This window comes from Rhynchophorus ferrugineus, unplaced genomic scaffold (assembly GCF_030347505.1).
Source record: "Rhynchophorus ferrugineus isolate W39M unplaced genomic scaffold, kcgeb_rfMv2 rfM6, whole genome shotgun sequence".
Taxonomy (NCBI): domain Eukaryota; kingdom Metazoa; phylum Arthropoda; class Insecta; order Coleoptera; family Curculionidae; genus Rhynchophorus; species Rhynchophorus ferrugineus.
The window spans coordinates 16,752,491-16,777,511 of record NW_027472585.1 but is presented as its reverse complement, the minus strand read 5'-3'; the positions used below and the strand labels follow the sequence as shown (position 1 = coordinate 16,777,511).

Sequence of the window (25,021 nt, the reverse complement as noted above, 5' to 3'; positions counted from 1 at the left end):
TATATATGTATATATATATATATATATATATATATATGTATGTATATATATATATATATATATAATATATATATATATATATATATATATATATATATAATATATATATATATATATATATATATATATAATATATATATATATATATAATATATATATATATATATAATATATATATATATATAATATATATATATATATATATAATATATATATATATATATATAATATATATATATATATATAATATATATATATATATATATAAGTTCTGGTTTTTATATATCCTGCCCTCTTCACTCTCGTGTACAGATATGCCGTATATGACTGATGCTGTTACACATAAAAAGACCAACAAATATTCTAATGAATAATTAATATTTAATACAATTAGCTTTGAAAACAAAAGCAATTCGTGAAAATTCGACCTGTAAACTAAAATGATGGAAAGCATGACAAGACACGTCGAACTAAATTGAACTTTTCAATCACAGATAGCATTTTTGACTGATTCTCGGCTCTGTCACCAATTTCAGTTATACGAAACTGAAATAAATACATTCCACGCCCTTGACAGTTTCTAGTTACTGAACGATCACGTCTAATAATATAGCGAGACTTGAAAAATGGTGTTACCAATAAACGCATATGTTTTAGCAGAGTGTGATGCGTTAGTGTTAAAGTAAAATGACCGTTAAAAGCAACAGATAGCTTTCATAAAACGTCACTGGATATTTATATTTTGATGAAAAGAAATATTAAATATCTAAAATGAACAATAATTGATAAAGAAAAACTTACAGATATTTGAAAATCTAGATAACCACTTCTATAAATAAATCGCTGCAATTTCTTTATGTTTTATGCGCAAATGTCAACATACCGATGTAAATAAGGCGTATATCTTGTTGCTAGCACGCAAAAAAAAACCGTTGGCACCCCAGTGTTAACGGGTCTCGCACGGTGGCGCTATACACATAACTATAAAGATATTTTTAAATTATGATCCGTAAATTTTACAGCATCGACCGGTTCCACCAATAAAATACAGTGTTTATACAAGAGATATAATAGACTTGTTCGGTATAACATTGTTTTACGACAGTATATTTCAGAGTGATTTACATTTCTTTCTTTCAGGTCATGAATTTGTACATATAATATAAATAAAACTCCATAAAACACTGATACAAAAATAGCCCAGAAACACTGTTAAAAATCAAGGTAATTGGAATGCTCGCTATTGTAACGTATAGAAAATATAAAGATAAATAAGTTTCACAATGCATTTATATTAGAGTTGGGAACTATCGACTGAAAACTGTCGAAACAGTCGATAGTCGCAAAACAGTCGATAGTCAGAAAAATTACGACTGAAAATAGTAATTACTATATTCAGTCAAATATACGGTTCGACGGTTTTTTTCCATTCGTGATGTCAGACGAAGATGTACGATTTCTTGTCTGTATAAAATGTGAGATAGGAAAGGACGGAGATAAATGCTTCGAGCAGTTAATTTTAAATGTCTTTATATTCTCCAATGGTAGTGTAAGCAAGACAGAGATGTATATATATTCATTCGCCTGATAACTTTAAAAAAGAAAAGCAAAGAAAAATTACTAATTTCTATTATGATGTAATAATTAATATAATTTTAAAGGAAGTAGGATTACTTTTATACTGAATGTTCTGTGGATGTGTAAAAAGGAATGGAATAATAACAACACAAAGGTTTTATCTTGTTATATATTAATTGCTATTTTTAAATAACATAGCATAATAAATATAAATAGTATAATATAACTTAAATAAAACATTCAAACCACAAAAGAAAGTAAAAGATTTTCAATAACCATAACTACTAAATAAAATGTAAACATATACCTAATCATTGAAAAATCTAATCCATGATGAACCTAAAAATGATTGTACAATAACTACCAAACCCTTTTTAAATAAAAGTTTTATTTATTTTTGAGCGGAAATATTTTTAAATTACTGTTCAGAGATATTATCAGGTTCAACTTTTCTCCCGTGAGGCGATTTCTTCGATCGTTAATTATTTGCCCAGATTTTGAAAAAACTCGTTCCCAGGGGACGCAACATCTGCAGGTATAGAGGAATATTTTACGTGTAACTGGTATAATTCAGGTAGTTTCATTTTATGGGTTTGCCAAAAATCCTATGGGTTTTCTAAACGCCCAATAAATGGAATTTCCAAATACTGCTAAATCTGTAAAGTTGCTGCAGTACTTGGATTAATTACTCCTTTCATTCTAGCCATTTTTTTTATCAAAATATCTCCAGATGTCAATACATTCTTGGTCAGTAGTTTTGTCTTGAATTTCGAGTTGTGGAACTATATTTGTATTTTTTGAAGTTAGAATGGAAGATACCTGTTTTGTGATAACTTTTTGTATCGCCTCAGCATTATTTTCAATACCAAATCATGCTTTTTTAAATCTAGGATCTAAAAATGTGGATTTCCCGCATATCGTATTCATTTCTAAAATTGCCAGTCTTTTATTCATGCATTCATCACAATTTTGTCATTTTTTTCCCATTTACTTGTTGAAATCCTGGATTTGATGGAATGTTGCAGTCCTCTTATTAACCGTATAATTAATGACATTGTTGGGATATCTTTCACCAGATAACTCGGTGGTCATTATTGAAATGGGCTTTCAAACTTGAACAGATTCTGTTAAGTTAGTCCATTCGTTAACAAATAAAAACTGTGATGCTCTTCTTAATAGCCAACAAAATAAACTGTTGAATATTAAAGTAGAGTTTTCCTATCAGAAAATATATTTATTACAAATATTTAATATACTTTACTCACCTCTTTACGGTTAATATTTTTAAAAGAAATTTAACAACTGCTACTGTAAAAAATTCTTGAAATCTTTTGGATCTATGCAATTTCTGAAACCTTCGGAACCTAATTTCAGTTTTCAATATTTTAGGAAAAAAGTTTCGACAGACAAAAGGCTTGGACAAAAATCGTGAAAGTTTATTAAAAAAGTATTACCTATTATACCAGTCCAAAGTATTACCTATTATGCCAGTTAAAAGTAACTTACTATTTATCATTTACAATTTAATTTTTTTGCCCTCGAAAGCTAGCTGCTATATTAATTTACAATATATAGTTATTTACAAGCAAACTACAAAAAAAACCTAAAACCACATATATTACATATTGATCTATATAAACATAAATTCGGCGCATTACTTTCAAGGTCGCGGCTAAGACGGAAGGCCAGAACGTTAAAAATCAGTCGAATGAACTAGTAGAATGAAAAATAGTAACTAAAAGTAAACGACTGCAACAGTCGATAGTAAATAGTAATAAAATCAGTCGGACCGAAAATAGCGACTGAAAACAGTTACTAGTAAAAACAGTCGAACCAAAAATAGCGACTGAAATCGTCGATAGTCGATTTCAGTCGATTGTTCCCAACACTATTTTATATACATTTATATAAGACATTAATAGTTAATAAAATAAGCTTTATTTGTCGTTATCAATTGAAAACAAAATTGTTAAGTAAATCTAGAAGTTTTGGTTTTAATTCAGTAAAAATAAGGCATAATACAAATTATTTGCCTTCTATATCTTCTTCAGTTATTCTATTCTATTTCTTCGCTTAATATATTCGACAAGGCAAACATCTCCTCTTTTATATTCCTTCACATATTCGTCATCGTTTTCTTCGGTTTCTCAGTAATTTCAACATAAATATATAAACCTAAAAAAACACAATTTGTTTATCAGTCATCGTTTCCTTCATATTTTCAGCCGCTTCAACACAAAAACCTAACTTACTTAATCAAATCGAAATTAACGCCAATCTTTTTTTTAAAATACAGTGATTGCAACTAATCACTGAGTCAAGTATAGCTAGAAGCTCAGTTTGGTAGTAAGAACATGGTTCGCATCATTTCATCTGTATTATGATCTCGAACAATAATATTTCTGCCGGCTTGGTTGGCCCAGGGGTAAAGGCGACAGGACAGTCCACCTACTGTTGCGATAGTCACGGGTTCGAATACTGCTGGTGCATGGTCCTACATTTATGTTTGTGATTGACCTAGGCAAGAGTGCAAAATTAAGAAATAATTTTTAATATATTAATTTTAGAAAATAATAAGAAATATTTGGATTAATACATATTGTACCACTTTTTATAAATAAATGTATTTTAAAGAAAAGTAAAAATACTATCAATATTTTCAGTCATAGTTCTAGTAGCCTGTGAATTACATATCAACAAAATAACACGTCTCTTAATGTAATCTAAGAAAAATACTACATCGTATTGTATTCAGACAACTACCGTAGTAGTACCGTAGTAAAAGTGACAGCAGAACTCACCACTCATTGTTTCGTCAAAAGTAGTAAGGTGGAAGCACCAAACAAAACTAACATTCATAGAAAAACTGTAGTTGCAATACCTAGCGGAAGTCATCGCTGAGCTACGGAAGAAATAGCTCGACAATCATAAAACCTGGACACCGTTGAAAACTCTTCAGTCACTGTACAAATCTATTAAGAAACGAAGTGCAGCTATTCTAAAAACAAATGATGACTCAACAGCTTTTTATTAAATATTCATTGTGTCAATTACTCACATTGTTTTGTCCTTCCCCTGTATGTCTGTGTCGACCAGTATTAGGGTCGATTGATTAGTCCAAACAGTATCACGAGTTGAAGTCTATGAAAATCCATCAGAATCCATCAACATTAGTTCGACTCGCCAAATTTGTGTAATATTGCGTTTTCATAGTCGGCGATTCCGCGCTGTATTATTCAAAAATATTCAAACAGGCATGCGATACGACAGGAGCGACAGGGAACATTTTGCAGCATCGGATTCTTTAGCTTTAAAAATTTAATCCGAAATTATGCTAAAACAATTTGAATACTGATGCTGATATTCCGGGACGACGGCATCGGTCCGGATGGGGAGTTAAAGACGAACTACTCGAGAGTTTTGCGTCAATAAAGATGTATGGATTCGAAGAATTGTTGAATAAAACAACATTTTTTTTAGCGGGGCTCATAAAAAATTCTCTGTGCTCCCAGTTTAAGTATAAATTATATTTCGGAGAAATTTCCCGTAACTCCAAAGATATCCGGAAAAAATTTAAATAAAATATTTCACGTTGAATATTATAATGATAGGGACCCTTTTAAATTTAATTGATATACAGTTTTACACATTTTTGCCAGAATATTTTGATTTTTATATAAATTTAAATTTTATAATAAATATTTATATTACATAATATTTTACGAATGGGTCTCACTTTTAAGGGATTACAAGGGATGGCAGAACTTATAATATGTAAGAGGGTAAATACTTCTAATTAACCTGTTGTTTTTTCCATTAAAATACTATTACATATTCCCGTAACTCCAAACGACAGGGACCCTTTTGAATTTAATTGATCACATTTATAGGCATTTCTGGCAGAATATTTTGATTTTTATAACATATATTTAAATTTTATAGTGGATCGTTTTTATTTTAAGATTTATTTAATTCCCATCAAAACAGCAACTGGTGGTGCTTGTCTGTCATATACCTATTGTTGATTACGCTTAGATCAACACTTTAAACGTGGTGATTTTATGTGTATAATAAATAATGGCATGGAAGACTAAAAGTTCCAAGACTATTTCCTAACGATTTCAAATCTTAAAGAACTATCGGACAGCATAGCAATTGGTAAATTTACAATGCGATTGGAAAGATCAGAAAAGAAGAAAAATAGCTACTTCACGAATATGGCTAAAAGTGTTATTTCAGACCATTTCAACATCACGACTTCATTGAAGATTTTCTTGCCATGGCAATTCCAAGCATAAATAGTAATGGATTAGAAAATATTTATGGTCAAAAGTCTTGTGCATTTGGTGGGATCAGTAGGATGTAGTATATTACTGCTGATGCCTCGTGTTGATTGATGTTGTTGTAAAAAAGACCAGGATATGTAGCAACACACGAAAAATTAACCTTTTACATGATATTTCTTGCAGCTCAAACGGAATATTCCACCACACGCGGTATATTCATCAGTCATAGCGCTTTCTGATCACAACTAATTCAGGTTGATGCAGTATCTGTGCGAAAATGTATCACTGTAAACCAACATCGTTTTTTCAATACGATATGTCCATTTTTCCAGAAATATGGGAGAAATATGTGAATTATGATGATGGAGAGAGAATATTGATATTAATGTATGTTGTACGAATTTTCCTCAATAAAGGCCTTTTAAAGGTGAAAAATCATCAGAATTCATACAAGAATCTAACATATTATTCATAAACAGTTTCATTCGCAATGTTCTCAATGCAGTCACCTTCATGAAAGTATTATGTTTTTAGGCTTTCTCACCTCTTCTACTATGTAGTTTTCGAAATGAATAGGACCTGTTAAAATGTTTTTATATGGAATGAACCGAACAGTTGCCTCAACATTCTGGTATTCTTGAATAGATGATAGGGTTTTGGTTCAACTGAGATAGCCGGTGTATCATTTCGGCGGATTTATTTCTTCCGCAAGTCTTTTTCAATTTCAATATAACTCTTTCAATTTCTTTTGTGCCGGCTTGATAGCCGCATTGGTAAAGGCAATAGGACGGTCCTCCTGTGGTTGTAATAGTCGCTGGTTCGAATCCTGCTGGGGCATGGTCGTAAATTTATGTTTGTGATTATTTAACATTTGTAATTGTCCTTAGGCAAGAGTGTAAAATTCGACAAGGAAAATGATCCCAGTCACGCCAGTAACCAGGCTGGGAAAGACCGGATGTCTTCTGGGAAGATCTTCAAAGTTGGTCAGTCGCCAGTTGTCCACGTTAAACTGCAGGTACAGTTCAAATAAATTCTCGTTGCTAAAAAGGATACTGTCTAAATATATATAAACATGTCTCAGAAGGTTACAATATTAATCCGGTATTACTTTTTTGTCAGTTTCGGTAGCCTTTGGCCCATGTTAGTTTCCCAAAAGGCTATCTTGTCCAATATTTAACCCAGAACTTGGTCTTGTTTTGACTCGGAATCATTATGTCAGCGGAGGCAGCACCCATTAGGATTTTCATATTAAATTTAATATATTAATGATACTTAACGCTGATCATTTAGCTATAGCGATGACGAATAGGCGGTACTCCCCGAACTTATTAAACAATCTATATATTAGATTTAGAACAAAACGCCTTACGTTATAAAGGTAGGTTTAAGCTTGAAACAGAATAGTTTATAATCTTCGCACTTCCCGGGTCCAATTTCCATATTGTTCCTATCCGGATTTGGTCTCAAGTATGTAAACTATCTTGGCGGCGGCGCCCCCAATTCTCCCCCCGCGCCCGTTCGACAATTTATCGTACTTTTCCCGGGGATTATGCTATTTCGTAGTGGCAAACATCGCGGCTCACATCTCCTCCCCTCCTCCTCCCGCTAGGAATTCGGAATGGTCGAAATAACGTACGTTTTAGAATCTCTGGTTTTGTTAACGCCGGTACACAATGCGCTTTGGGTTTCTTGCTTTATGTACGGGAGGAATTCGTGAAATAGCTTCGGCGTCTAGTGTTTTGTTAATGGAGGAGAGTCGCGCGTATATCAAGGGAATTTTGAAGGTTTCATTGTTCACAATACAGAGCAATATACAGCTCTCAATATACAACGAACATTCATTCTCATCGGAAATATTAGTATTTTTACATGGCGGTCATCGATGCTCATGAAAATATTTAAATATATAAATATATATATATATATATATATATATATATATATATATATATATTTATATATATATATATATATATATATATATATATATATATATATATATACCCAGACAGTTTTGTGGATATTTTAAATGAAGCCCATTTAGACAATATTTGAATAATTTGTTAGACACACACATCATAACAAAATTATAGCACATTCTTTAGACACAAACAAAATACTTTTATCGAATGCCTAGTGGAGCTAAGCTTTCGCAGGAAAGAGACCAAAGCAAAACAGAAAATATTCAAGCAGTGTCATCCAAGTGCTGAGGACAATGGGGTTAAACCACCAGGCCCTAGTAGTGAATTGTGTGGCAATTTATTTATGTAACCTTATATAATCAAGAGGGTACGCTATAATTGAGTACCTATTCCATATCAATAAGTATTTCTCTTCCCTAAGATCTCAATTAATAAAGCTAGCAGAGCCTTCGTTCACAAGAGGATATAGAACAATCAACGACAGTTGCATCAAGTTGATCGATTCTCGTCATTGTCAAAGTATATCAAACAGAATGTCTATTAATCAATAATAGTAATATTAATTACAATTACACATACTAATTAATAATACATATTAATAATTAATAGTACGTATTAATTAATAATAGTACGTTAATCGCGTAGCGAACCAAAGTCATAGAGTCGTAAAAGCGTTTCAAGTCGTCATTTACACATCAAATAAATAATCAGAAGACCGAAAAACAGGAGCTCAACCATCTCCAGATCACCGACTCGCTGTCAATCATCCGTGCCCTCTATCTGAATGGGATCAGGATAATTTTACTGTGGATCCCTTCTCACGGTAATATACCGGGAAATGAACGCGCGGACAGTGCGGCTAAATCGGCAGCCTCCTCTCCCCTCCCCATCACGGATGTTTGTGTCCATACTAACCTTATCCTAGTCATTTATTGTTTCACAAATAACGAGGTACAACGTCGTTGGGCCCAGGAGGCCAACCACAACGGGCTCTTTGAGGTTAAAGCTGATTTTTTCCATTCGTTTCCATGCCGTAATCGACTGAGATTGGGCCACTGTAATTTCTCACACGGCCACTTGATGATTTCGAGCCCGCCTGCTCACTGTGAGTTTGGTCACCGTGCCCCTCTTTCCGTTTACCACATACTGAACGACTGTCCACGACTCATCCAGATTAGAACTTAATATGGGCTGCAAAAGAAATGCCTTAACAGGAGAAAATACAGACAGACTCCTCGGATTTCTACGAGAAATCAATTTTCTGCATAGAATCAAGCCTATGTTAAGTTTAGTGTTACTGACCACTAAAACTTCTAAAACCATTACCACTTCGGTATGGGTGCTGATGTGTGCTCTCTGGATAGAACCTCTACTTCGTTATTGTCGTGTTTGTAGTCCTGTATTTGTGTTCATTTTAAAATTTTATCTAGATTATTTATACTTTTAGCCCCTCTGTTTGTGTTATTAACTTTAATTATTTATTAATTTATTATTATATATATAAACTTTATGTCTGTCCCTGTCCCGTTTATATCATCGCCATATTATTCGCCGTATAGTTTCGAAAGAAATCTATTTACAAAATTTTCACTGTTTTTATGTCAGAAAAGAATCTTTAACATTAATATTTTAGAATAAATTGATATGTCATTCTATATTATATTTTAATTTGAATTTGTTTTCTAACATGAATGTTTAAAGTGATAATGAATTAAGCTGTACAAAAAGGAAGAAATACTCTCGTATTTTTTATGTATTCTAGTAATTAATATTTTTTGAATATTAATTATCTTAATGTTTATTAATTATCTTAATTATCTTATATTCGTTTATAAGGCTTCAACAACCTAAATTAGATAAAATGCATATATTACAACTAAAATATATATAAGCGAAATTTATCTATGAATAGTGATATATAGGATGAACTAAATAGATATTAGGAAATATACTGTATTTAGAAGTAAAAAACTATCAGTCTCCCCAGCGCCACCTACCTTGTTCTTATTGAGGATTTAGACAATTAACTCAAACACACGTATAATATTTTAGCAAAATCGGACCATGGGTCTAGGAGGAATTAAAGTGGTAAAGAGTGGAATAAAATGGTTGAGATGTCCAATAAGAGAAGAAGTAATTTTAACAGCTTTGTACCTGTTTAGTTATTAAGTATATTGCAGAAATAATACTTTATGTTAGTATAATTATAGACTCATTCAACTATTTTGTATTCCCGATGAATTTCTTGGAATTTCGACTAAACTCATAAAATATAATATTCAAATCCAACTAAAAATCTGATATTATAAAATAGAACTACTAAATATATAAATATGTCTTATTTACCAATTGCAACAGACTTGGAACAATATTGTGAAACATTTAAAAATAACAAATTTCACTATAACTCAATTTTCAATAATGTGGAGAATCGAAAAAGGCAGCTATTTTACATCAAAATACTAAAATTTTAAAATATTCCTTGTAAAAAAATTATACTTATACCAAAATAATCACTATGTTTTATTATTCTATGGTAATACCTACCCAAGCCATGTGGATTCCACTGAATTGAAAAATTTTGGTGAAGACCTACTAATGTTTTATAAACTACATATATATTTTTTATAATATACTTTATTCGAAATATCATAATCTTAAAATATATACATAAAAAAGACGTACATAATACTAATGGCAGCAGATTGTTTTGATGTTACCAACTGCGGCAACGGCCTCGATCTCTACTCTAGCATTTAATGGCAGCTTGCCTACTTGAAAAGCGGATCTCGCCGGATAATCCCTCGTGAAAACTGCAACAAACAATCAGTAATAATAATTTCGTAATTTTTCTTGCACAATAAGTCATTACCACCGCAAATTTCGAACATACATTTTATGTATAGAAACCTTTAGGCCTATAAATCAGTTTTAAATATTTTTCATGGAAGTTTCATTACTAAAAATCAGTGAAATGCATTTTATTCAAAGTATTATAATCCTGCTACTAGCTGCAGCTGCAGGTAGCTGCTAGTTTTTTCCATCTTTCAAAAAATGACATATTCCATGTCGACAGAGCGATGTATCTTGGAGGCGATCCACAAACCGACTCATTTTTTGGTATTTTTATATGAAGGGAAGGGCTGCTTAGACAGGTTACGACTCATGTCGAAAGAAGTAGTAAACAGAAAAAGCAAGGTCTCGAAAATACGGAGGGTGGAATAGCACTTCCCTTTTTAATGTTTCCAAATATGTTTTCACCGATATTGCAACATTGATCGAGCATAGTCATACTGAAAAGTAACATTGTTGTGTCTTTGCTGGTATTATGGTCAATGTCATCAAATCCTCGTCTATTTTGCGCCTCGCCCAGAACACTATTTGTTTTCGACGTCAAAATCGCCACATTTAAAACGCCAAATCCAGTATTCACATATTGAAATAGATGGAGCATGGTTTCTATAAGCTTTACACAGCATCCGATAACAATCAGCTATCTTTTTGCCACTTAGATTTTCCACATTTTATAATAGATACGATTTAATACAGAGTAACATCTATTGTAAATCCTTTAAATTTATTTTTAAGCCTGATAAATAATAATTCATGATGAAAATTTAAATTAATGTCTAATTGACTTAGCGAACTTATGCCATATAGTTCAACTACGCAAACTATCACACCTTAGCTATTGAAACTTTCTTTGTTCAATTCAAGGGAAGAAGGCTTACAGCTTTGTATTGGCCTCCATAATCAATCTATATGGTATGAACATATGAGTAATGCAAAAACTGTCTAAAAAGTCTTATTGATACTCATTCACAAATTTTAAACAATCACAAACATAAATTTACGACGATGCCTCAGCAGGATTCGAACCCGCGGCTATCGTAACAGTAGGAGGACCGTCTCATTGCCTTTACCAGTGCGCCACCAAGCCGGAGGGTATTGTTCTATTCCATAGAAAAATTCCATTCCTTTTTACATGTCCGCAGAACATTCAAATATAAAAGTAATTTTACTTGGTTTAAAATTAAATTATTAATTGCATTTGTAGGTCAAGGAATATGTATATCTCCGTCTCGCTTATACTACCGTTGGATAATATAAGCACATATAAAATTAACTGCACCAAGCAATTATCTCCGTCCTTTCCTCTTTCACAATGTATACAGGAAAAGGTTCGTACATCTTCGTCTGCTATCACAAATTGAATAAAACAGTCGAACCGTGCACTAACTGAAAATAGTAATTACCATTTTCAATCGCTAGTTTTTTGACTATCGACTGTTATGCGACTATCGACTGTTTCGACTGTTTTCAGTCAATAGTTCCCTGTGCTATTGTATACGGTCTTATCTAATGAAATTTAATAACATCTATGTATATTATAAAAAGTTAAGAATTGTATATTATTAGCTAGAATCACTTAAGTCAAATTGTTATGTTCAGTTACTTATAATATGAAAACATATTTTAATATGAAATTAAATAAAATGATTATAAAATTTAACATCTAACATTATATCTTATCAATGTATATTATTTATCAAGACTATTTTTCTTCCTGCTTCGTAGAAATGTTGATAGGTTCCAATTAGAGGGAGATGTTTCGATCGCAAGGGCCCTATTTCACACTCCCGATTCCCACAGACCTCACAACCCGTTCCCTCACCTTCCTCTCCTCTCGCGCCAACGCCAACGTCGAACTTGGCAAGACGCGACGCCGAGAAAATTAAAACCGAAGTACTTACTTATTACTTTCACGAAAACTAATTTTCATCCAATATTTAAACGTCAAAAATTACCCTCCTAAACTTTTTCGAGCCGAGCTACCCCTCCAACGGAGAGAGAAAAAAACCCTACAAAGTGTTAATAACGTTTTTAACCGGTCGGTAGGACGACGACGAGGACGAGCGGGGGGAGGAGTTGGAACGGGGAGGAAGGGCGCCCGCAAACTACGGGTTCTTCCCTTAAACGACGCGCTTCTCGGGGGTCGTCTCCCTCCTTTCCATTTTTTTTTCATCGCCATTCTCCCCGTTCGTTTTCTCCTTCTGACCGACTTTTATTATTTAATTAAAAAATTTCATGGGGCTTTTCCACAAAAACTTAAGAGATTCCGATGGAATAATTTTAGTTGGCTCATTGACAAGCGAGATGGCTTGAAATATAACCGTTTAGGGGCCTCGGGGTGGTTTTTTTTAATTAATTTGTTGTTGAGAGGCTCGAGAGGAAGATTAATAGAGACAGTAATTGAAATAAAACGCTTACATTCCTTATAGACTTCATTTATGGCGGCGAAATCGTTTATATCACTCATGAAAATGGTGGTTTTTAACACCTTGTCGAAGGAGGAACCAGCCGCGTTCAATATATGACCGAGGTTCTTCAATGCCTGGCGGGTCTCAACTGTAACATCACCCTCGACTAGCTTCATCGAGTCCTTGTCCAAACCCAAACATCCGGAAACGTAGAGCGTTGACTCCAAAAGGACAGCCTGACTAGAACACATAAAATTAATAAGCAAATGTGGCTTTCGGAACGCTATTAATATTTTTGATCTGCCCTCAATGCAAAATAAACTAATCGTAAATAAACGAAAAAATGTAATGTTCGATAACTGTTGTTGATCTGAAATATCAAAATAGAAAATGCAAATCTCCTATATCGGTCGTCAAAATTGCAGTGTATAATTATTTTCCAAATGCTAACAAGTAAATTTAAAAAATCAGAAATATTCAGGAAAAATTTACCATTCTAAAAAGTTATAAAATTTCTATCACCGACAGACAGATTAAATTCAGAATATGTAAACAACTCTGCTAATAGCAGCCCTACTAGATTGTACAATAAGTTCCATATCGAAAATTATTAGAAGTTCGCACATATCTTAACCATATTTCACTTCAAAAAGGTGCTTACTTAGTAAATTAATACAATATATATTAATCAAAATTTTTATCATCATCTATACATTTTTATGGAGATAAAGTGCAAGCAATACAGATCTGTACAAGTGCTAATCAGAAATCGCTATATCTAGTCACCACATAGAAAACAGCCATTGTGCAAATAATAGTTTTTTTTTGCTTGACAAGCAATTAAATCCCGTTTAAACGGTTCGATATGACATTCTACATCGCACTGTAAGCACCTGGATAGTGTGGATTCCCACTCCATCAGCTGCCAAGCTGTGGGTAAGTTCTTTGAAAACTTTAGTTGAATTTCGTTCAACATGTCCAATGTATTATTTCTCTAGTAGATCCTCTAACTGGAACTTCCCAAGAGTAGACATTGGAAATAGCAGACCATAAAATTGTTGAAAATGTTAGTAACTAACATAGACATCTATCAATTTTTTTTTTTTTTTTGGTATTTGACAACCCAAACTGATCACGATCTGAGGTGTAGACCTCAACAGAAATCACCAATGAACAAGAAATGCACATCAACTAAATAACTAACAATGGTAACAAGTAATTAATAATTTATTAAAAGTTAATTAGTAATTTCAATTAATAGGTAAAAAATATATAAAGTACGTTGTATCATCACTACCAGAACTAGAGTTAAACCAATTTTCAGTATTGTATTAATTAATGGCTACACATTATTTCAATTTCGAAGGAAAAAAGCAACAATACAATTCTACAACTCGACAATTCTAAACCTACACCAAGGATGCACAGTCTCACATTTCGAATAGAATATTAGATATTTGGTGTTTATTTACGAAAATGAAAACTCAACAGTTCCGTTTGATTGATTAACATTGAAGATAAATATGATGTTTTGACTAAAAACGTGAATTCGCGACAATGTGCTTAAATATTGTTTTGCTTATAATCAACATTTAACACAAACATATCAATATTAAAGTTGGCCAAATCTCTATGTATTATTACATCATCATAATTCAATTTACGAGGATAATTCGGTCAAATCTCAGAGAAACTAAGAGAACATCATGACCCAGCAATTATTAAAACTTCATGAATCATAAATGTGTCACATAATTTATTTTTTATTATGTAAAAGTAGAAAAGGAATATTTCGAACTTTAATCATTAAACACTATTTATCGTTTGATCGGGATATTAACCTGAACCAACTATTACCTGAACGATTAATATGGTTTTAAAGAATAAGCAAATCAAAGTTTATTAAATAATTTTCAATTTAGCTCGAACTCTTGAGTTTGAAAAAACCTTGAAAATAGCAATACCGTAAAAACGGCAGTTAGTCAATCTAAATTAGTGTAAGTCTTAACTAGTTAGTTAATATTCATCACTGACACTTTCGTGTCAATCTCTCTTAGTTTTTCAGATTCAGTTATTTACAATTGTCAAGTAAAATGTTACAATTATAAAGTAGAAATATTTTTTATTATAACAATATTCCAGTAAGTTTAACCAGTGGATATATTACCAGATCCCAAGAAGAACGATTGAATCAGAAATACGGTGTCCTCGTATCAAAAAACGAGAATGGGTTACAGACAATAAAATCTAGGTTAGGGATTTATCTATGGATGAAAGGGAAAGATAATCATGCTCGCCGCAGGCTCTTTGTGTGTCAGCCTGAAATATCTATTGCGCCACCCCATATCCATGTCTACACTGAGTATAGAGATATTTCGATCGTTCAATTTGACGCCCACAAGACGAAACAGATGTATGACTTTTATATTGTCATTTTGCTGTCATTTCCTCTCAAAAAATTACAGATACAGACACAAGGACTGATATAATAATGCAATAATTTTTATACCACTTCTATTTTTAAGAAAACTATACTTTCCCAATAATGATTGAATATCTCTCTACATCTTTCACCTCTCAATACATGTATTTTGAGGCCTTAATCATAATATTACCTGATCCTAAAAATATATTTGTATCATTTTTATATTCTTCCCATAATATGTTATAATGAATACATACATTTTGATACCATAATTTTCATCAGGAGATAATGCGCCGTAATTATATTATGTTTAGTTAATAGAGTTAGAAGACATTAAATTTGACTTATTTTTTAACAAGCCCTATTGCACCATTACCCAGCTCAGATTCTCAAATAACTTTCAGACAACTTAGAATTTGATAGATTCAACGTTATAGATCATCTAACTGAAATGGAAAACGAGAAAATATGACAACAACACAATTTGAGTGAAAACGTCTCTTCGTATCGTTTTAGGATCAGCAGTTTCATTGCTTGCCGGGCAAAAATAATAGTCTTTTGTGATATATGGTAATAGGCGATGAAAAAATATTCCAAACGCAAATAATCATGGATTAGTAGAGCTATTGACATCGACATCGACACCGAACCAGAATAGTTAAGGACATAGAGTGTTTATAAGTATATAGTAGGATCAACAATCATATATGACGAGCCTCTATAACTGAATGAAAATATTTCTAGATATCTATCGACGTCGATTAAACGAATTGAACAAAGTATTGTTACCAAATAGCCAGCAATAGTGAGTAACAGGTGAAAATCATCCTCTTGCATAACAACGCTGGACCCCACGTTGTGATAGTTGTGAAATATAAACTATTACAGCTTCAAAAGTTCATTTACCACCCGCGAACTCACCACACATAGCGCTTTCTGAAATAGTATGGCTTGGTTGGCAGACGGTTTCGAAATGCTAAAGACGTACGAAAATTCATCGTCATGACGAAAACGTTCATTGTCATTGATGGAAACTGTTGTGAATAATTTCAGTATAGTATACATTTTTCTCCACAAATGCTTTTTAAAGATTAGAATATATTAATGCATCTAATATTACATTGGTTAAGAGAACAAAAATTAAGAAAACATTACAACAAACAACAGATGAACATTACTACCCATAATTTTTTTATTTTAAAACTTAAACCAACATATAATAGTTCCCGCCGAACAAGATGTCTACTTAGGAACCTTTCTAAAGCTTACTTTTACCATTCAATAGTTTGTGAACGACACTCGTATTATTTTAGACACAAATATAAATATTTTTAGCTCATACTACTTAAGCACATTCACCTTTTAATTCTACAAATATTTGGCGTATCCACGATTTGTTTTTGGCTGATAAAATTTGAAAAATTTAACGTATCTTCATAGTGAGTATTGAAATATTACATACATTAATGTAAGGAAAATATACGCTACAAAGACACTTACTTGTACGGCGCTATAGGCCTCGGAGCATTGTTGGTGTTGATTATTTTCCGCGTTAAGGTCATTGGAGAATTGTTGATAACAGCCGATGAAATTGCCCGCTTTTGACGTGCTGAGCCACAGACTATACGCCACAAACGTCTACTAGACAATGACATTACGTTGCATCAGACCGAGACAGTAAACGCTACTATCACGCCATGACCGGGATTCTGAAATACGTTCCGTTATTTCGTAAAACCCGTAACTCGTTCTTGACCCTTACTCTTATCACTAGACTCGGTAAAAACAACGAATTTTTAATATTTGTTTAAATTTTCTATATCTAGCGTTCTATTTTTATTTAATAAATATTATAGAAAAATGTTTTTTACATATTTTCATTATGCATGTAAATAAAAATTTAAATATTGTTATAACATGGAAATATAGTCAATTCAAAACAATAGTGACACGGGATACTTGTCAAAAATTTGCAATGTTGCCGCAGCAGGTCTGAGTTTTAGCACATTTTAGCTCTTGCATATAACACAACTTTAATATAAATAAAATAATCAAACAAAAATGTTATGTATTATAATTTATTTTATCATTATAATACATCCAACGCATCATCGCATATTATCGAAGAACTTAAAACTACAATTAATTATACAGCCACAATAATTTATAGGTTAGAGTTATTTTGTTATATATACATTGAACTTTTTCCCCATTAGTATAGGTAGAGTTCTAGTCCACCTAATTAACAATTCTATATCTGTGTAATAATAATTGATCAACCTGGTGTAAATTTAATTTTTTATGTTAATAAATATAAAATAATTTCAAGATATGTATATTACGATCTTTCTTTTCAAACAACGACTTGTTTTATTAAACTTTTTATATAGACCTAGACCTTTTTCGTCATAAAACAATGCGACGAAAGTGCAGCATGACAATTTCGACCCATTAAATCTCCTATTACTCTTAAATCAGAAAATCTACACTTCCTGTTTTAGTAGTATTAAAACTATTCCCGTAATGGCTGGCTGTTAAATAGCGTTAAAAAGTGTATTAGATAAGTTCAAAGTTAAATTAGTTTCTAGGTAATTTGCAGAACCATTAAAACTACATTGTCTAATGCAAATTTTCTGGAAACGATACAGTGTGAATAATTATGTGTTTTGGTTTAATTGCTGCGTTATCTCGACCCGGGATATCTGTAAGGTGGCAGTGACAGCCAACAGACGCAAACTTCAAGATTGAAAACATCTTAAAACATTATTATAAAATTTTGTTAAAGTTAATAGATTTAGTTGATAAATAAGCACACTAGTATTGCTATTAACGTATCCTGTTATTCCTTACTTAAATTTGATTGAAAAATTGTAGAAAAATAATTAATCTATTTACGTCTTCTAATAAATTTTCTAATTACACTGTAACAAAATGACAATGTTAATATAAACTAAGAACTAACAAGCCTGGGTAAAGCTGAAATATAAAGACCTAGGCAGCTGTTAAGAGTAAGAGTAAAACAAAGAAAAAACATTCAGTTTAAGCGACAAGGAACAGATTCAGTTTTTGCACCCCATGATTCCATATTATTTATTTATACTAGTTAGATTTTACTACGATATGTACGATTATTATTTTGTTACTCGAAAGACAAGCGGAAGACACTTAGGAGATATATATATTTTTCTCCTTGGATCAATAGTTGCAGCTCAAATAAAATAATGGCTTCTGAATGGAAATCTATTAAAAGAGGATTAACCAATATTCAATACGGGAGGAATTTTGGTGTAAAATTTATGACCCACGTAAGAACAAATTTGTTAAAGTGTCATCAATTTAATAACTGCCCTGAAGGGTTCATTTCATTAAAGAAAATTAAGTGTAATTATTTAAATAAATATATTTGCTTAAGGCTAGTTAACCAAGATAGTTTGTTTTAGATCTAACTCATGGATTCAGGAATATACATCATCGGCTAGTATGTTTTAGAAATCATTTGAAGCGCTAAACATAAGTTAATTTTTTTCATCTCATTGGCCTTTGGGTAATTGTAAAGAGGATGAACATGTTGGCTCTAAATATTTACATTCTATAATAACCGGAGATGAAATGAAAATATTGTCGGTAGGTCTTTGAGCTATCTCTTTTATTTTATTCAGCGATTTTGCCACGTCAATAATATAACAATATTTTTGTCAAATGTTTAAAAAAAAGTAAATTTAAAACCCTTCAATTTTACATTCGATAATGATCTTTCAGATAAAGTATTAAAAGTAATAATAAGTTGCGCTATATACTTTTGAGTAAAACAGGTAAACAGAATTTTAACAAAGGAAGATTCAAAGTTTGCTTTTAGTATAACAAAACAAGGTCAGAACTCTGACAGATCCTATTAAATTGATGGCACTAAAAATATGAAAAAGAAAAAGACTCAAGAGATAAATAGATATATTTATTTTATTTAATAAATTTATTTCAGAAAAACATTGTTTTTTATTTAAATTTCATTGGTCAATTAAACATGACGTCAAGGCTGTGACGTCCAAACATTACTAATGAGCTAATCAAATGTCTTCACAGTAAAATATTTCTCTTATAGGTGCCTATAGTGGAGATTTAAATTGACCAAACAAATTACTTGAACGGCCAATTATAGCGCCCTCTGGATGTCGGGCAAAGGAAAACTTTGCGCCAGAGTCCCCCATTGAGTTACATCTCTATCACTCTATGCACTTAACCTATAGATTAAAATACTTTAATGTTGACAAATTAATACAGCGGCCACTGCTCCAAGACCCCAAAGCGATATACCGGAATTCCTTCGACGGTCTTGAGGGTGACTTTCTCATACCAACACGTGGAACAGGTTCAATATAACGACCGAATTAATCATCTCAGACGGACCGTTCCTTCAATACGATGTCTGGGGGAAAACTGCGAAATGATCGCGATTTTATATTAAAAATCGTTTTGTATAAATTCATTTCTAATCAAGGCTTATTGGAAATCCCCTCGACGTCAAAATGTCAATAAAGTTATTACTTACAGTATAGTGAAATATAATTTACTAATAATTTAATAAAGCTTTTAAATTGTTAATAATAAAGTCAATAATAAGGTTTATAATAAAGTAAAAAATAAAGTTCCTAAAAGTTAGATGACTGTTTTATACCCTATGTTTCATCCTTTTTTCTGGGGCTTAAAGTAATAATATTCCAGAATAACGAAAATGTCAATTCAACCTCTTAATCTCAGAAATTAATTACGTGTAATGGCCTCTAGATTTTTACTTTTTGTGTTATCTCTTGCTTAACTACTTTTTTACACTTTGGTATAAAGTCGGTTAAAATAAGTGTTAAAAGAGACCGCTTTATTTTAAAGTATATATGGAGCAAAAATAATTTAGACTCGATAGGAATTATATTTTCATTTAGTTCATTTAGGTACATTCAGGTTCTTTAGTTCATTTACTTGGTCTCGAACTAATTCTCAATAAAAATGAGTAATAACATGAAGTTAATTTCATTGCTGTATTTTAAAACCTTAGAAATTTTGTTTAAATCACATATTTACATTGAGGAGTTAATTATGACCCGTTTTGCTTTACAACAAAATGTTGTTACTGAGAAAAACTTGTAGATTGTTGAAGATAAGTCTCTTAGTATCAAATGTGAATTCGCAAACATCGCTTAATAATAGCTAAAGTTTTTAAAGACAAGCATCATTATTATATCCATTCACTTATTCTCAAATTCCATTATCTGCTATGTCGTGCGGCAGGCACTAGTAACAATAACTATTTACTACATATATATATATATATATATATATATATATATATATATATGTATATAGCAGATTGATACTATTCATAACGTCTCAGTCCATTTCACCACTGGCCACTTTTTATTCTTATTATTCTTTATTATTCTTATCTAGACTGGTCCTACTGCTTAACGTGATCTCATACACCACAGTGAGCTTTATTAGGTCTATCGATTATAACTGACTTAGAAGCTCTACCAGAAGACATACTGGCATGACTAGGATGATAACTGCTTTTTCAATTTTACACTGTTGTCTAGAGACATTTAGAATTGCATTTACAAAAAAAAACACTAATTGATTTAAGTTGCAACTATATCAATGGTAAAAGGGCCGTCCTGTCAACTTATCCACTGCGACCACCAAACCATGCAACGCAATTATACAAACAAGGAAAATGTAAATTTTATTTCAAATAGACAGAGCTATTTAGTGTAAAGTCAATAAGAATAAACAAATATTTATAAAACCACAGATCATTTTCGAACGTTGATTAGTCGACATACTGTTTCCTATGATACCCACAACGTTTTCATTCAATATGATTAACAGTTCATATTTTTTCAAACCACCTGATCCTTTCGATTGCCCAATAGATCTATTAGCCTAGAGAAAAACAATAAAATCACTGTAATACCTCAGAAGAACCGAGTTATATTCCAAATAGGTAATAATTCTACAATAACAATCATAAAATTACCTCATAAGTAGAGGATTTGACTACTTTACACTTAAAAACAATCTATAAAAAGCACTTGATCAGACGGATATATATTTTAAATTTTATATAATTTACATTATAAAATGCTATTCAGAAAAATTAGAATGTAATAATTTGACAATGAAAATACAGCACCTACCAACTTCCGAAACCAAAGCAGTAAAACTCAAACTGTTTTGAATTGGGTAAAAGTTTGAAGTCGAATAAACCTTTCATAGGAATACACTGCGACGAATGAAGCGGACTGATCGATTTTAGATGATTTATTTATGGACGATTGAAAAATTCATAAGGTCCGGGGTCACTTATAGTTGACTGTGATGGCTACGAACTTTATTGCCTTTAAAATGGGCTTATAGGGACATTCTCTATAAATTCAGAGCGGTATAGGTGGTCCAATGAACTTTGTCTTCAATAAATGTACAAGAAAAAATTACAATATTTTTGTACATACAAATAGTTTTATTAATTAATAAGAAATTGTATTCAAATATTTACATTACTCTTATTCATTTCTCTTCAGACATTTATATAGTTATATTTGCCAAAATATTGTATTAGTCTATCCAGTATGTATAATTTTAGTGAAAACTAAACAATATAATATTTCTTAACAAAACTATATTTTATTACTTATTTAATTCAAAGGAAAATGTAATTAAGGAAAAAATAACTTGGTGGCTAAATTTTCATAATGAACCAATTACTTGCAATTCCAGTGCTTTTATTTATATTATTTGCCAAATTATGAATCCCATACTTACATGCTATAATAGCCATTGTTGTCTCTAGTTATTTGGTAAAATTTCGTTTACAACGAAATAGTTTCTTAGACCGCGAGAACAGGCAAAAATTGAGTGAGGAATAAATATGGCAAATAAACTATATGCCAAAACAATTTTTAGTTTAATTAATTAAATTACTTTGTGAGTAGATAAACAATCCTAATAACCTTTTGTTTCACAAGATGCTGGATTCAAAAGTTCACAAGTTTGTTTCTATTATTTGGAAATTTTGCTAATTTGTATATATGATAATGTAGCGACCTTGAGGCATATCGAAGTTTACATCGTGGAATAACGGTCAACAAAGTACCCAGAAATATAATCCCAGATGTTGAACACGGGCGGGGTGCCAGCAGCGACAACTAGAACACGACAACGAACAACTGGCAACCCCGAGACGTTTATTTGGGATGTTATTGAAGGGTATTTCGATCATTCAGTAACCGAACATCGTTTGGTTTAGACGTGCCACCATCGACTGCCCAAGCCTCGTCTCCAGGTAACACCGCTGCCATCCGTTTTTCCTATTTTGTATTTTCTACATTTTTTATGTTGTTAATAAATAACGATCACATAATTTAAACACCACTGTTATATTTTGGTTTACCTCCATTCCCCGAGCCATATCAATTTACCCGAAAGTAACTACCAACAAATGTGTTGTTTTGTTTTTATCAACCGAAGTTATATTTGTTCTTTCCACAGATCCAAATAATGCCTGCTTATATATCATTCTCGACCTGCATCCCCTAACAATTCGTTATGATTGAATATGCAGTGATAGGGAGTAACACCAGCCATCTGATCTATTGTGTATATTTGTTCAGGCCTATTGCTAAAAAAAGTAAATTACATCAAACTATATCTTATAAAAATGTTAATGTTGTGCCGAAAAAATGTTATATAAGACATTCCTTAATTACAGCCTTTGCGGGTCTACTTATTGGGATGTTTTCTACCAGTAGAGTGTATTTTTACCTTTTTTCATCTGCTCTTGTGTTCTTTCTCTTCTAATTAGCGTCTTGCCAAGGGTGAACAAATATTCCACTTTGAAATATATTAGACGTATATATTGGAATTGAAATAAGAAATCTTCCTTAATTTTATTAAATATTTTTAAAAATTGTATTATTTTAAAAGACTGCCTGGAATGTCTGAGAAACCTCTTCGTGGGTTACCTTTATATTATATAACAGGAAAGGGTGGCTTATATCCCTCAAAGAGCTGCTTATCGCTAAGTTTTCTATGGATAATTTCTAGAATACCAATTATCTCTGAAATAATTAAAAAAGAACTACTCCTTGTTTTTATACAATTCATAAATTTAATCTAGAATAGATCTAAGTATTTTTCAAGACTCTTTCATACTGACAATCCAACATATCGTTTTTCTTTTTTTGATAGATTTTATTACTAATATTCAGTGCAGTTGAAGAACAATAAAAATATGTCCAATAAATATTCCAGTAACTAAATATTTAGTTGTATCAATACTTACTTCTCCAGCGAATTTTACAGATAAGAAAGGCCCCTATTACTTCATTCCTGTTCGAAGTTATTGGCTTGGAAATTTTCAATCAGAGCAATAACTAGCAACGTTTACCGATTTATATTACTTGTAATTATTATCGCTAATGTTTTGAAGATATTTGCATAAATTTTACAACCGGACTACTTTTGTAGACTGATTCGGTTACATGTTTTGACGCATCAGACATCATTGTGTCTTTTCTAAATAGAATAAAATTACTGGCAATACATTGTAGATCGTGCTTATTTCCGTGCTTTGATTCTGTTTTTTTTTTTAATTTTTTGATTTTCTAGTTATTAGAGCACATTCGGCAGCCTCAGTTCTATGAAAGGGTTCTGCCGTCCACAATTTGGTCGGATAGACCGTGTATATTGAGACATTTGACTAGATTCCGCCATGTCTGTATCGTACAATTCAATATCGTTCCTATTACGACAATAAATTATTTCCTCCCTGCACAGTATCGGATTAAATTCGATACAAATTCAAAATCAATAGTCGGGGCCATGCAACGGACATGCCGTTCCTCGAAGACGGCCATTAATGATGCGGCACAAATCTTATACGAGCTAGTTTTATCAATGTGTCAACACCAGTTGCCGGCGACAATGCGCGTCGCTCAACAGTAGCGTAGTTGGGCAAACAAGCGGATTCTGAGGGAGCGACGTCCCGTTCTGGTCGGACCGCCGACCCTTTTGTTTGCCTTTGACGATATGTACTTCGAAAAGCCAATAAATCGCACTTTGTCATCGAGAGCGTGTCGCAAAAGTGACTTGCAATTGAATATGTAATAATAACACTCCCCCAAGCGTTTCAATGCTATGTGATTTCGGATAAAACGCGTTATTAACATCCATTATCTTAATCAATATTGAAAAGCTCTCTATTCTCAGCATATACTAGATAAAAAGAATTTTATCTATTATGTAGCTGCACTCTATATTGTTCTATATTATATTTATTTATTTTCTTTTATCTTTTTTATTCATAACGACAATAAGTACTATTTGCCACCCTTACGTATTTAGAAATACTTTTCCTCTATTCAATTTTCTTATTGCACTCTTTAAATCTTCGGTTTATATCTCTTCGGCGCGCTGACTTTCTTTTTTGTCAGTTAATATATTTTTTCAGCTTCCTGCGAAGTGAAACTTTTCCTTCTGTATTTTTTTTCTTTCTTTTATATC

General features: G+C 31.9%; 2 protein-coding genes across 3 annotated transcripts in view; one reads left to right on the top strand and one right to left on the bottom strand.

Annotated features, from left to right (window-relative positions):
* LOC143198205 (heterogeneous nuclear ribonucleoprotein C-like 3) overlaps nucleotides 1–25,021 on the top strand; it is a 608,535-nt gene that overhangs the window by 490,901 nt on the left and 92,613 nt on the right. The gene's annotated exons all lie outside the window — the stretch shown is intronic.
* UK114 (reactive intermediate imine deaminase A homolog UK114) lies at nucleotides 10,406–17,172 on the bottom strand. Its single transcript, XM_076407316.1, has 3 exons — nucleotides 16,973–17,172; nucleotides 13,058–13,287; nucleotides 10,406–10,599 (listed from the first exon to the last, which is right to left on the bottom strand). The coding sequence occupies exons 1-3, from the start codon at nucleotides 17,125–17,127 to the stop codon at nucleotides 10,478–10,480; spliced, it is 507 nt and encodes a 168-aa protein (XP_076263431.1). The 5' UTR covers nucleotides 17,128–17,172; the 3' UTR covers nucleotides 10,406–10,477.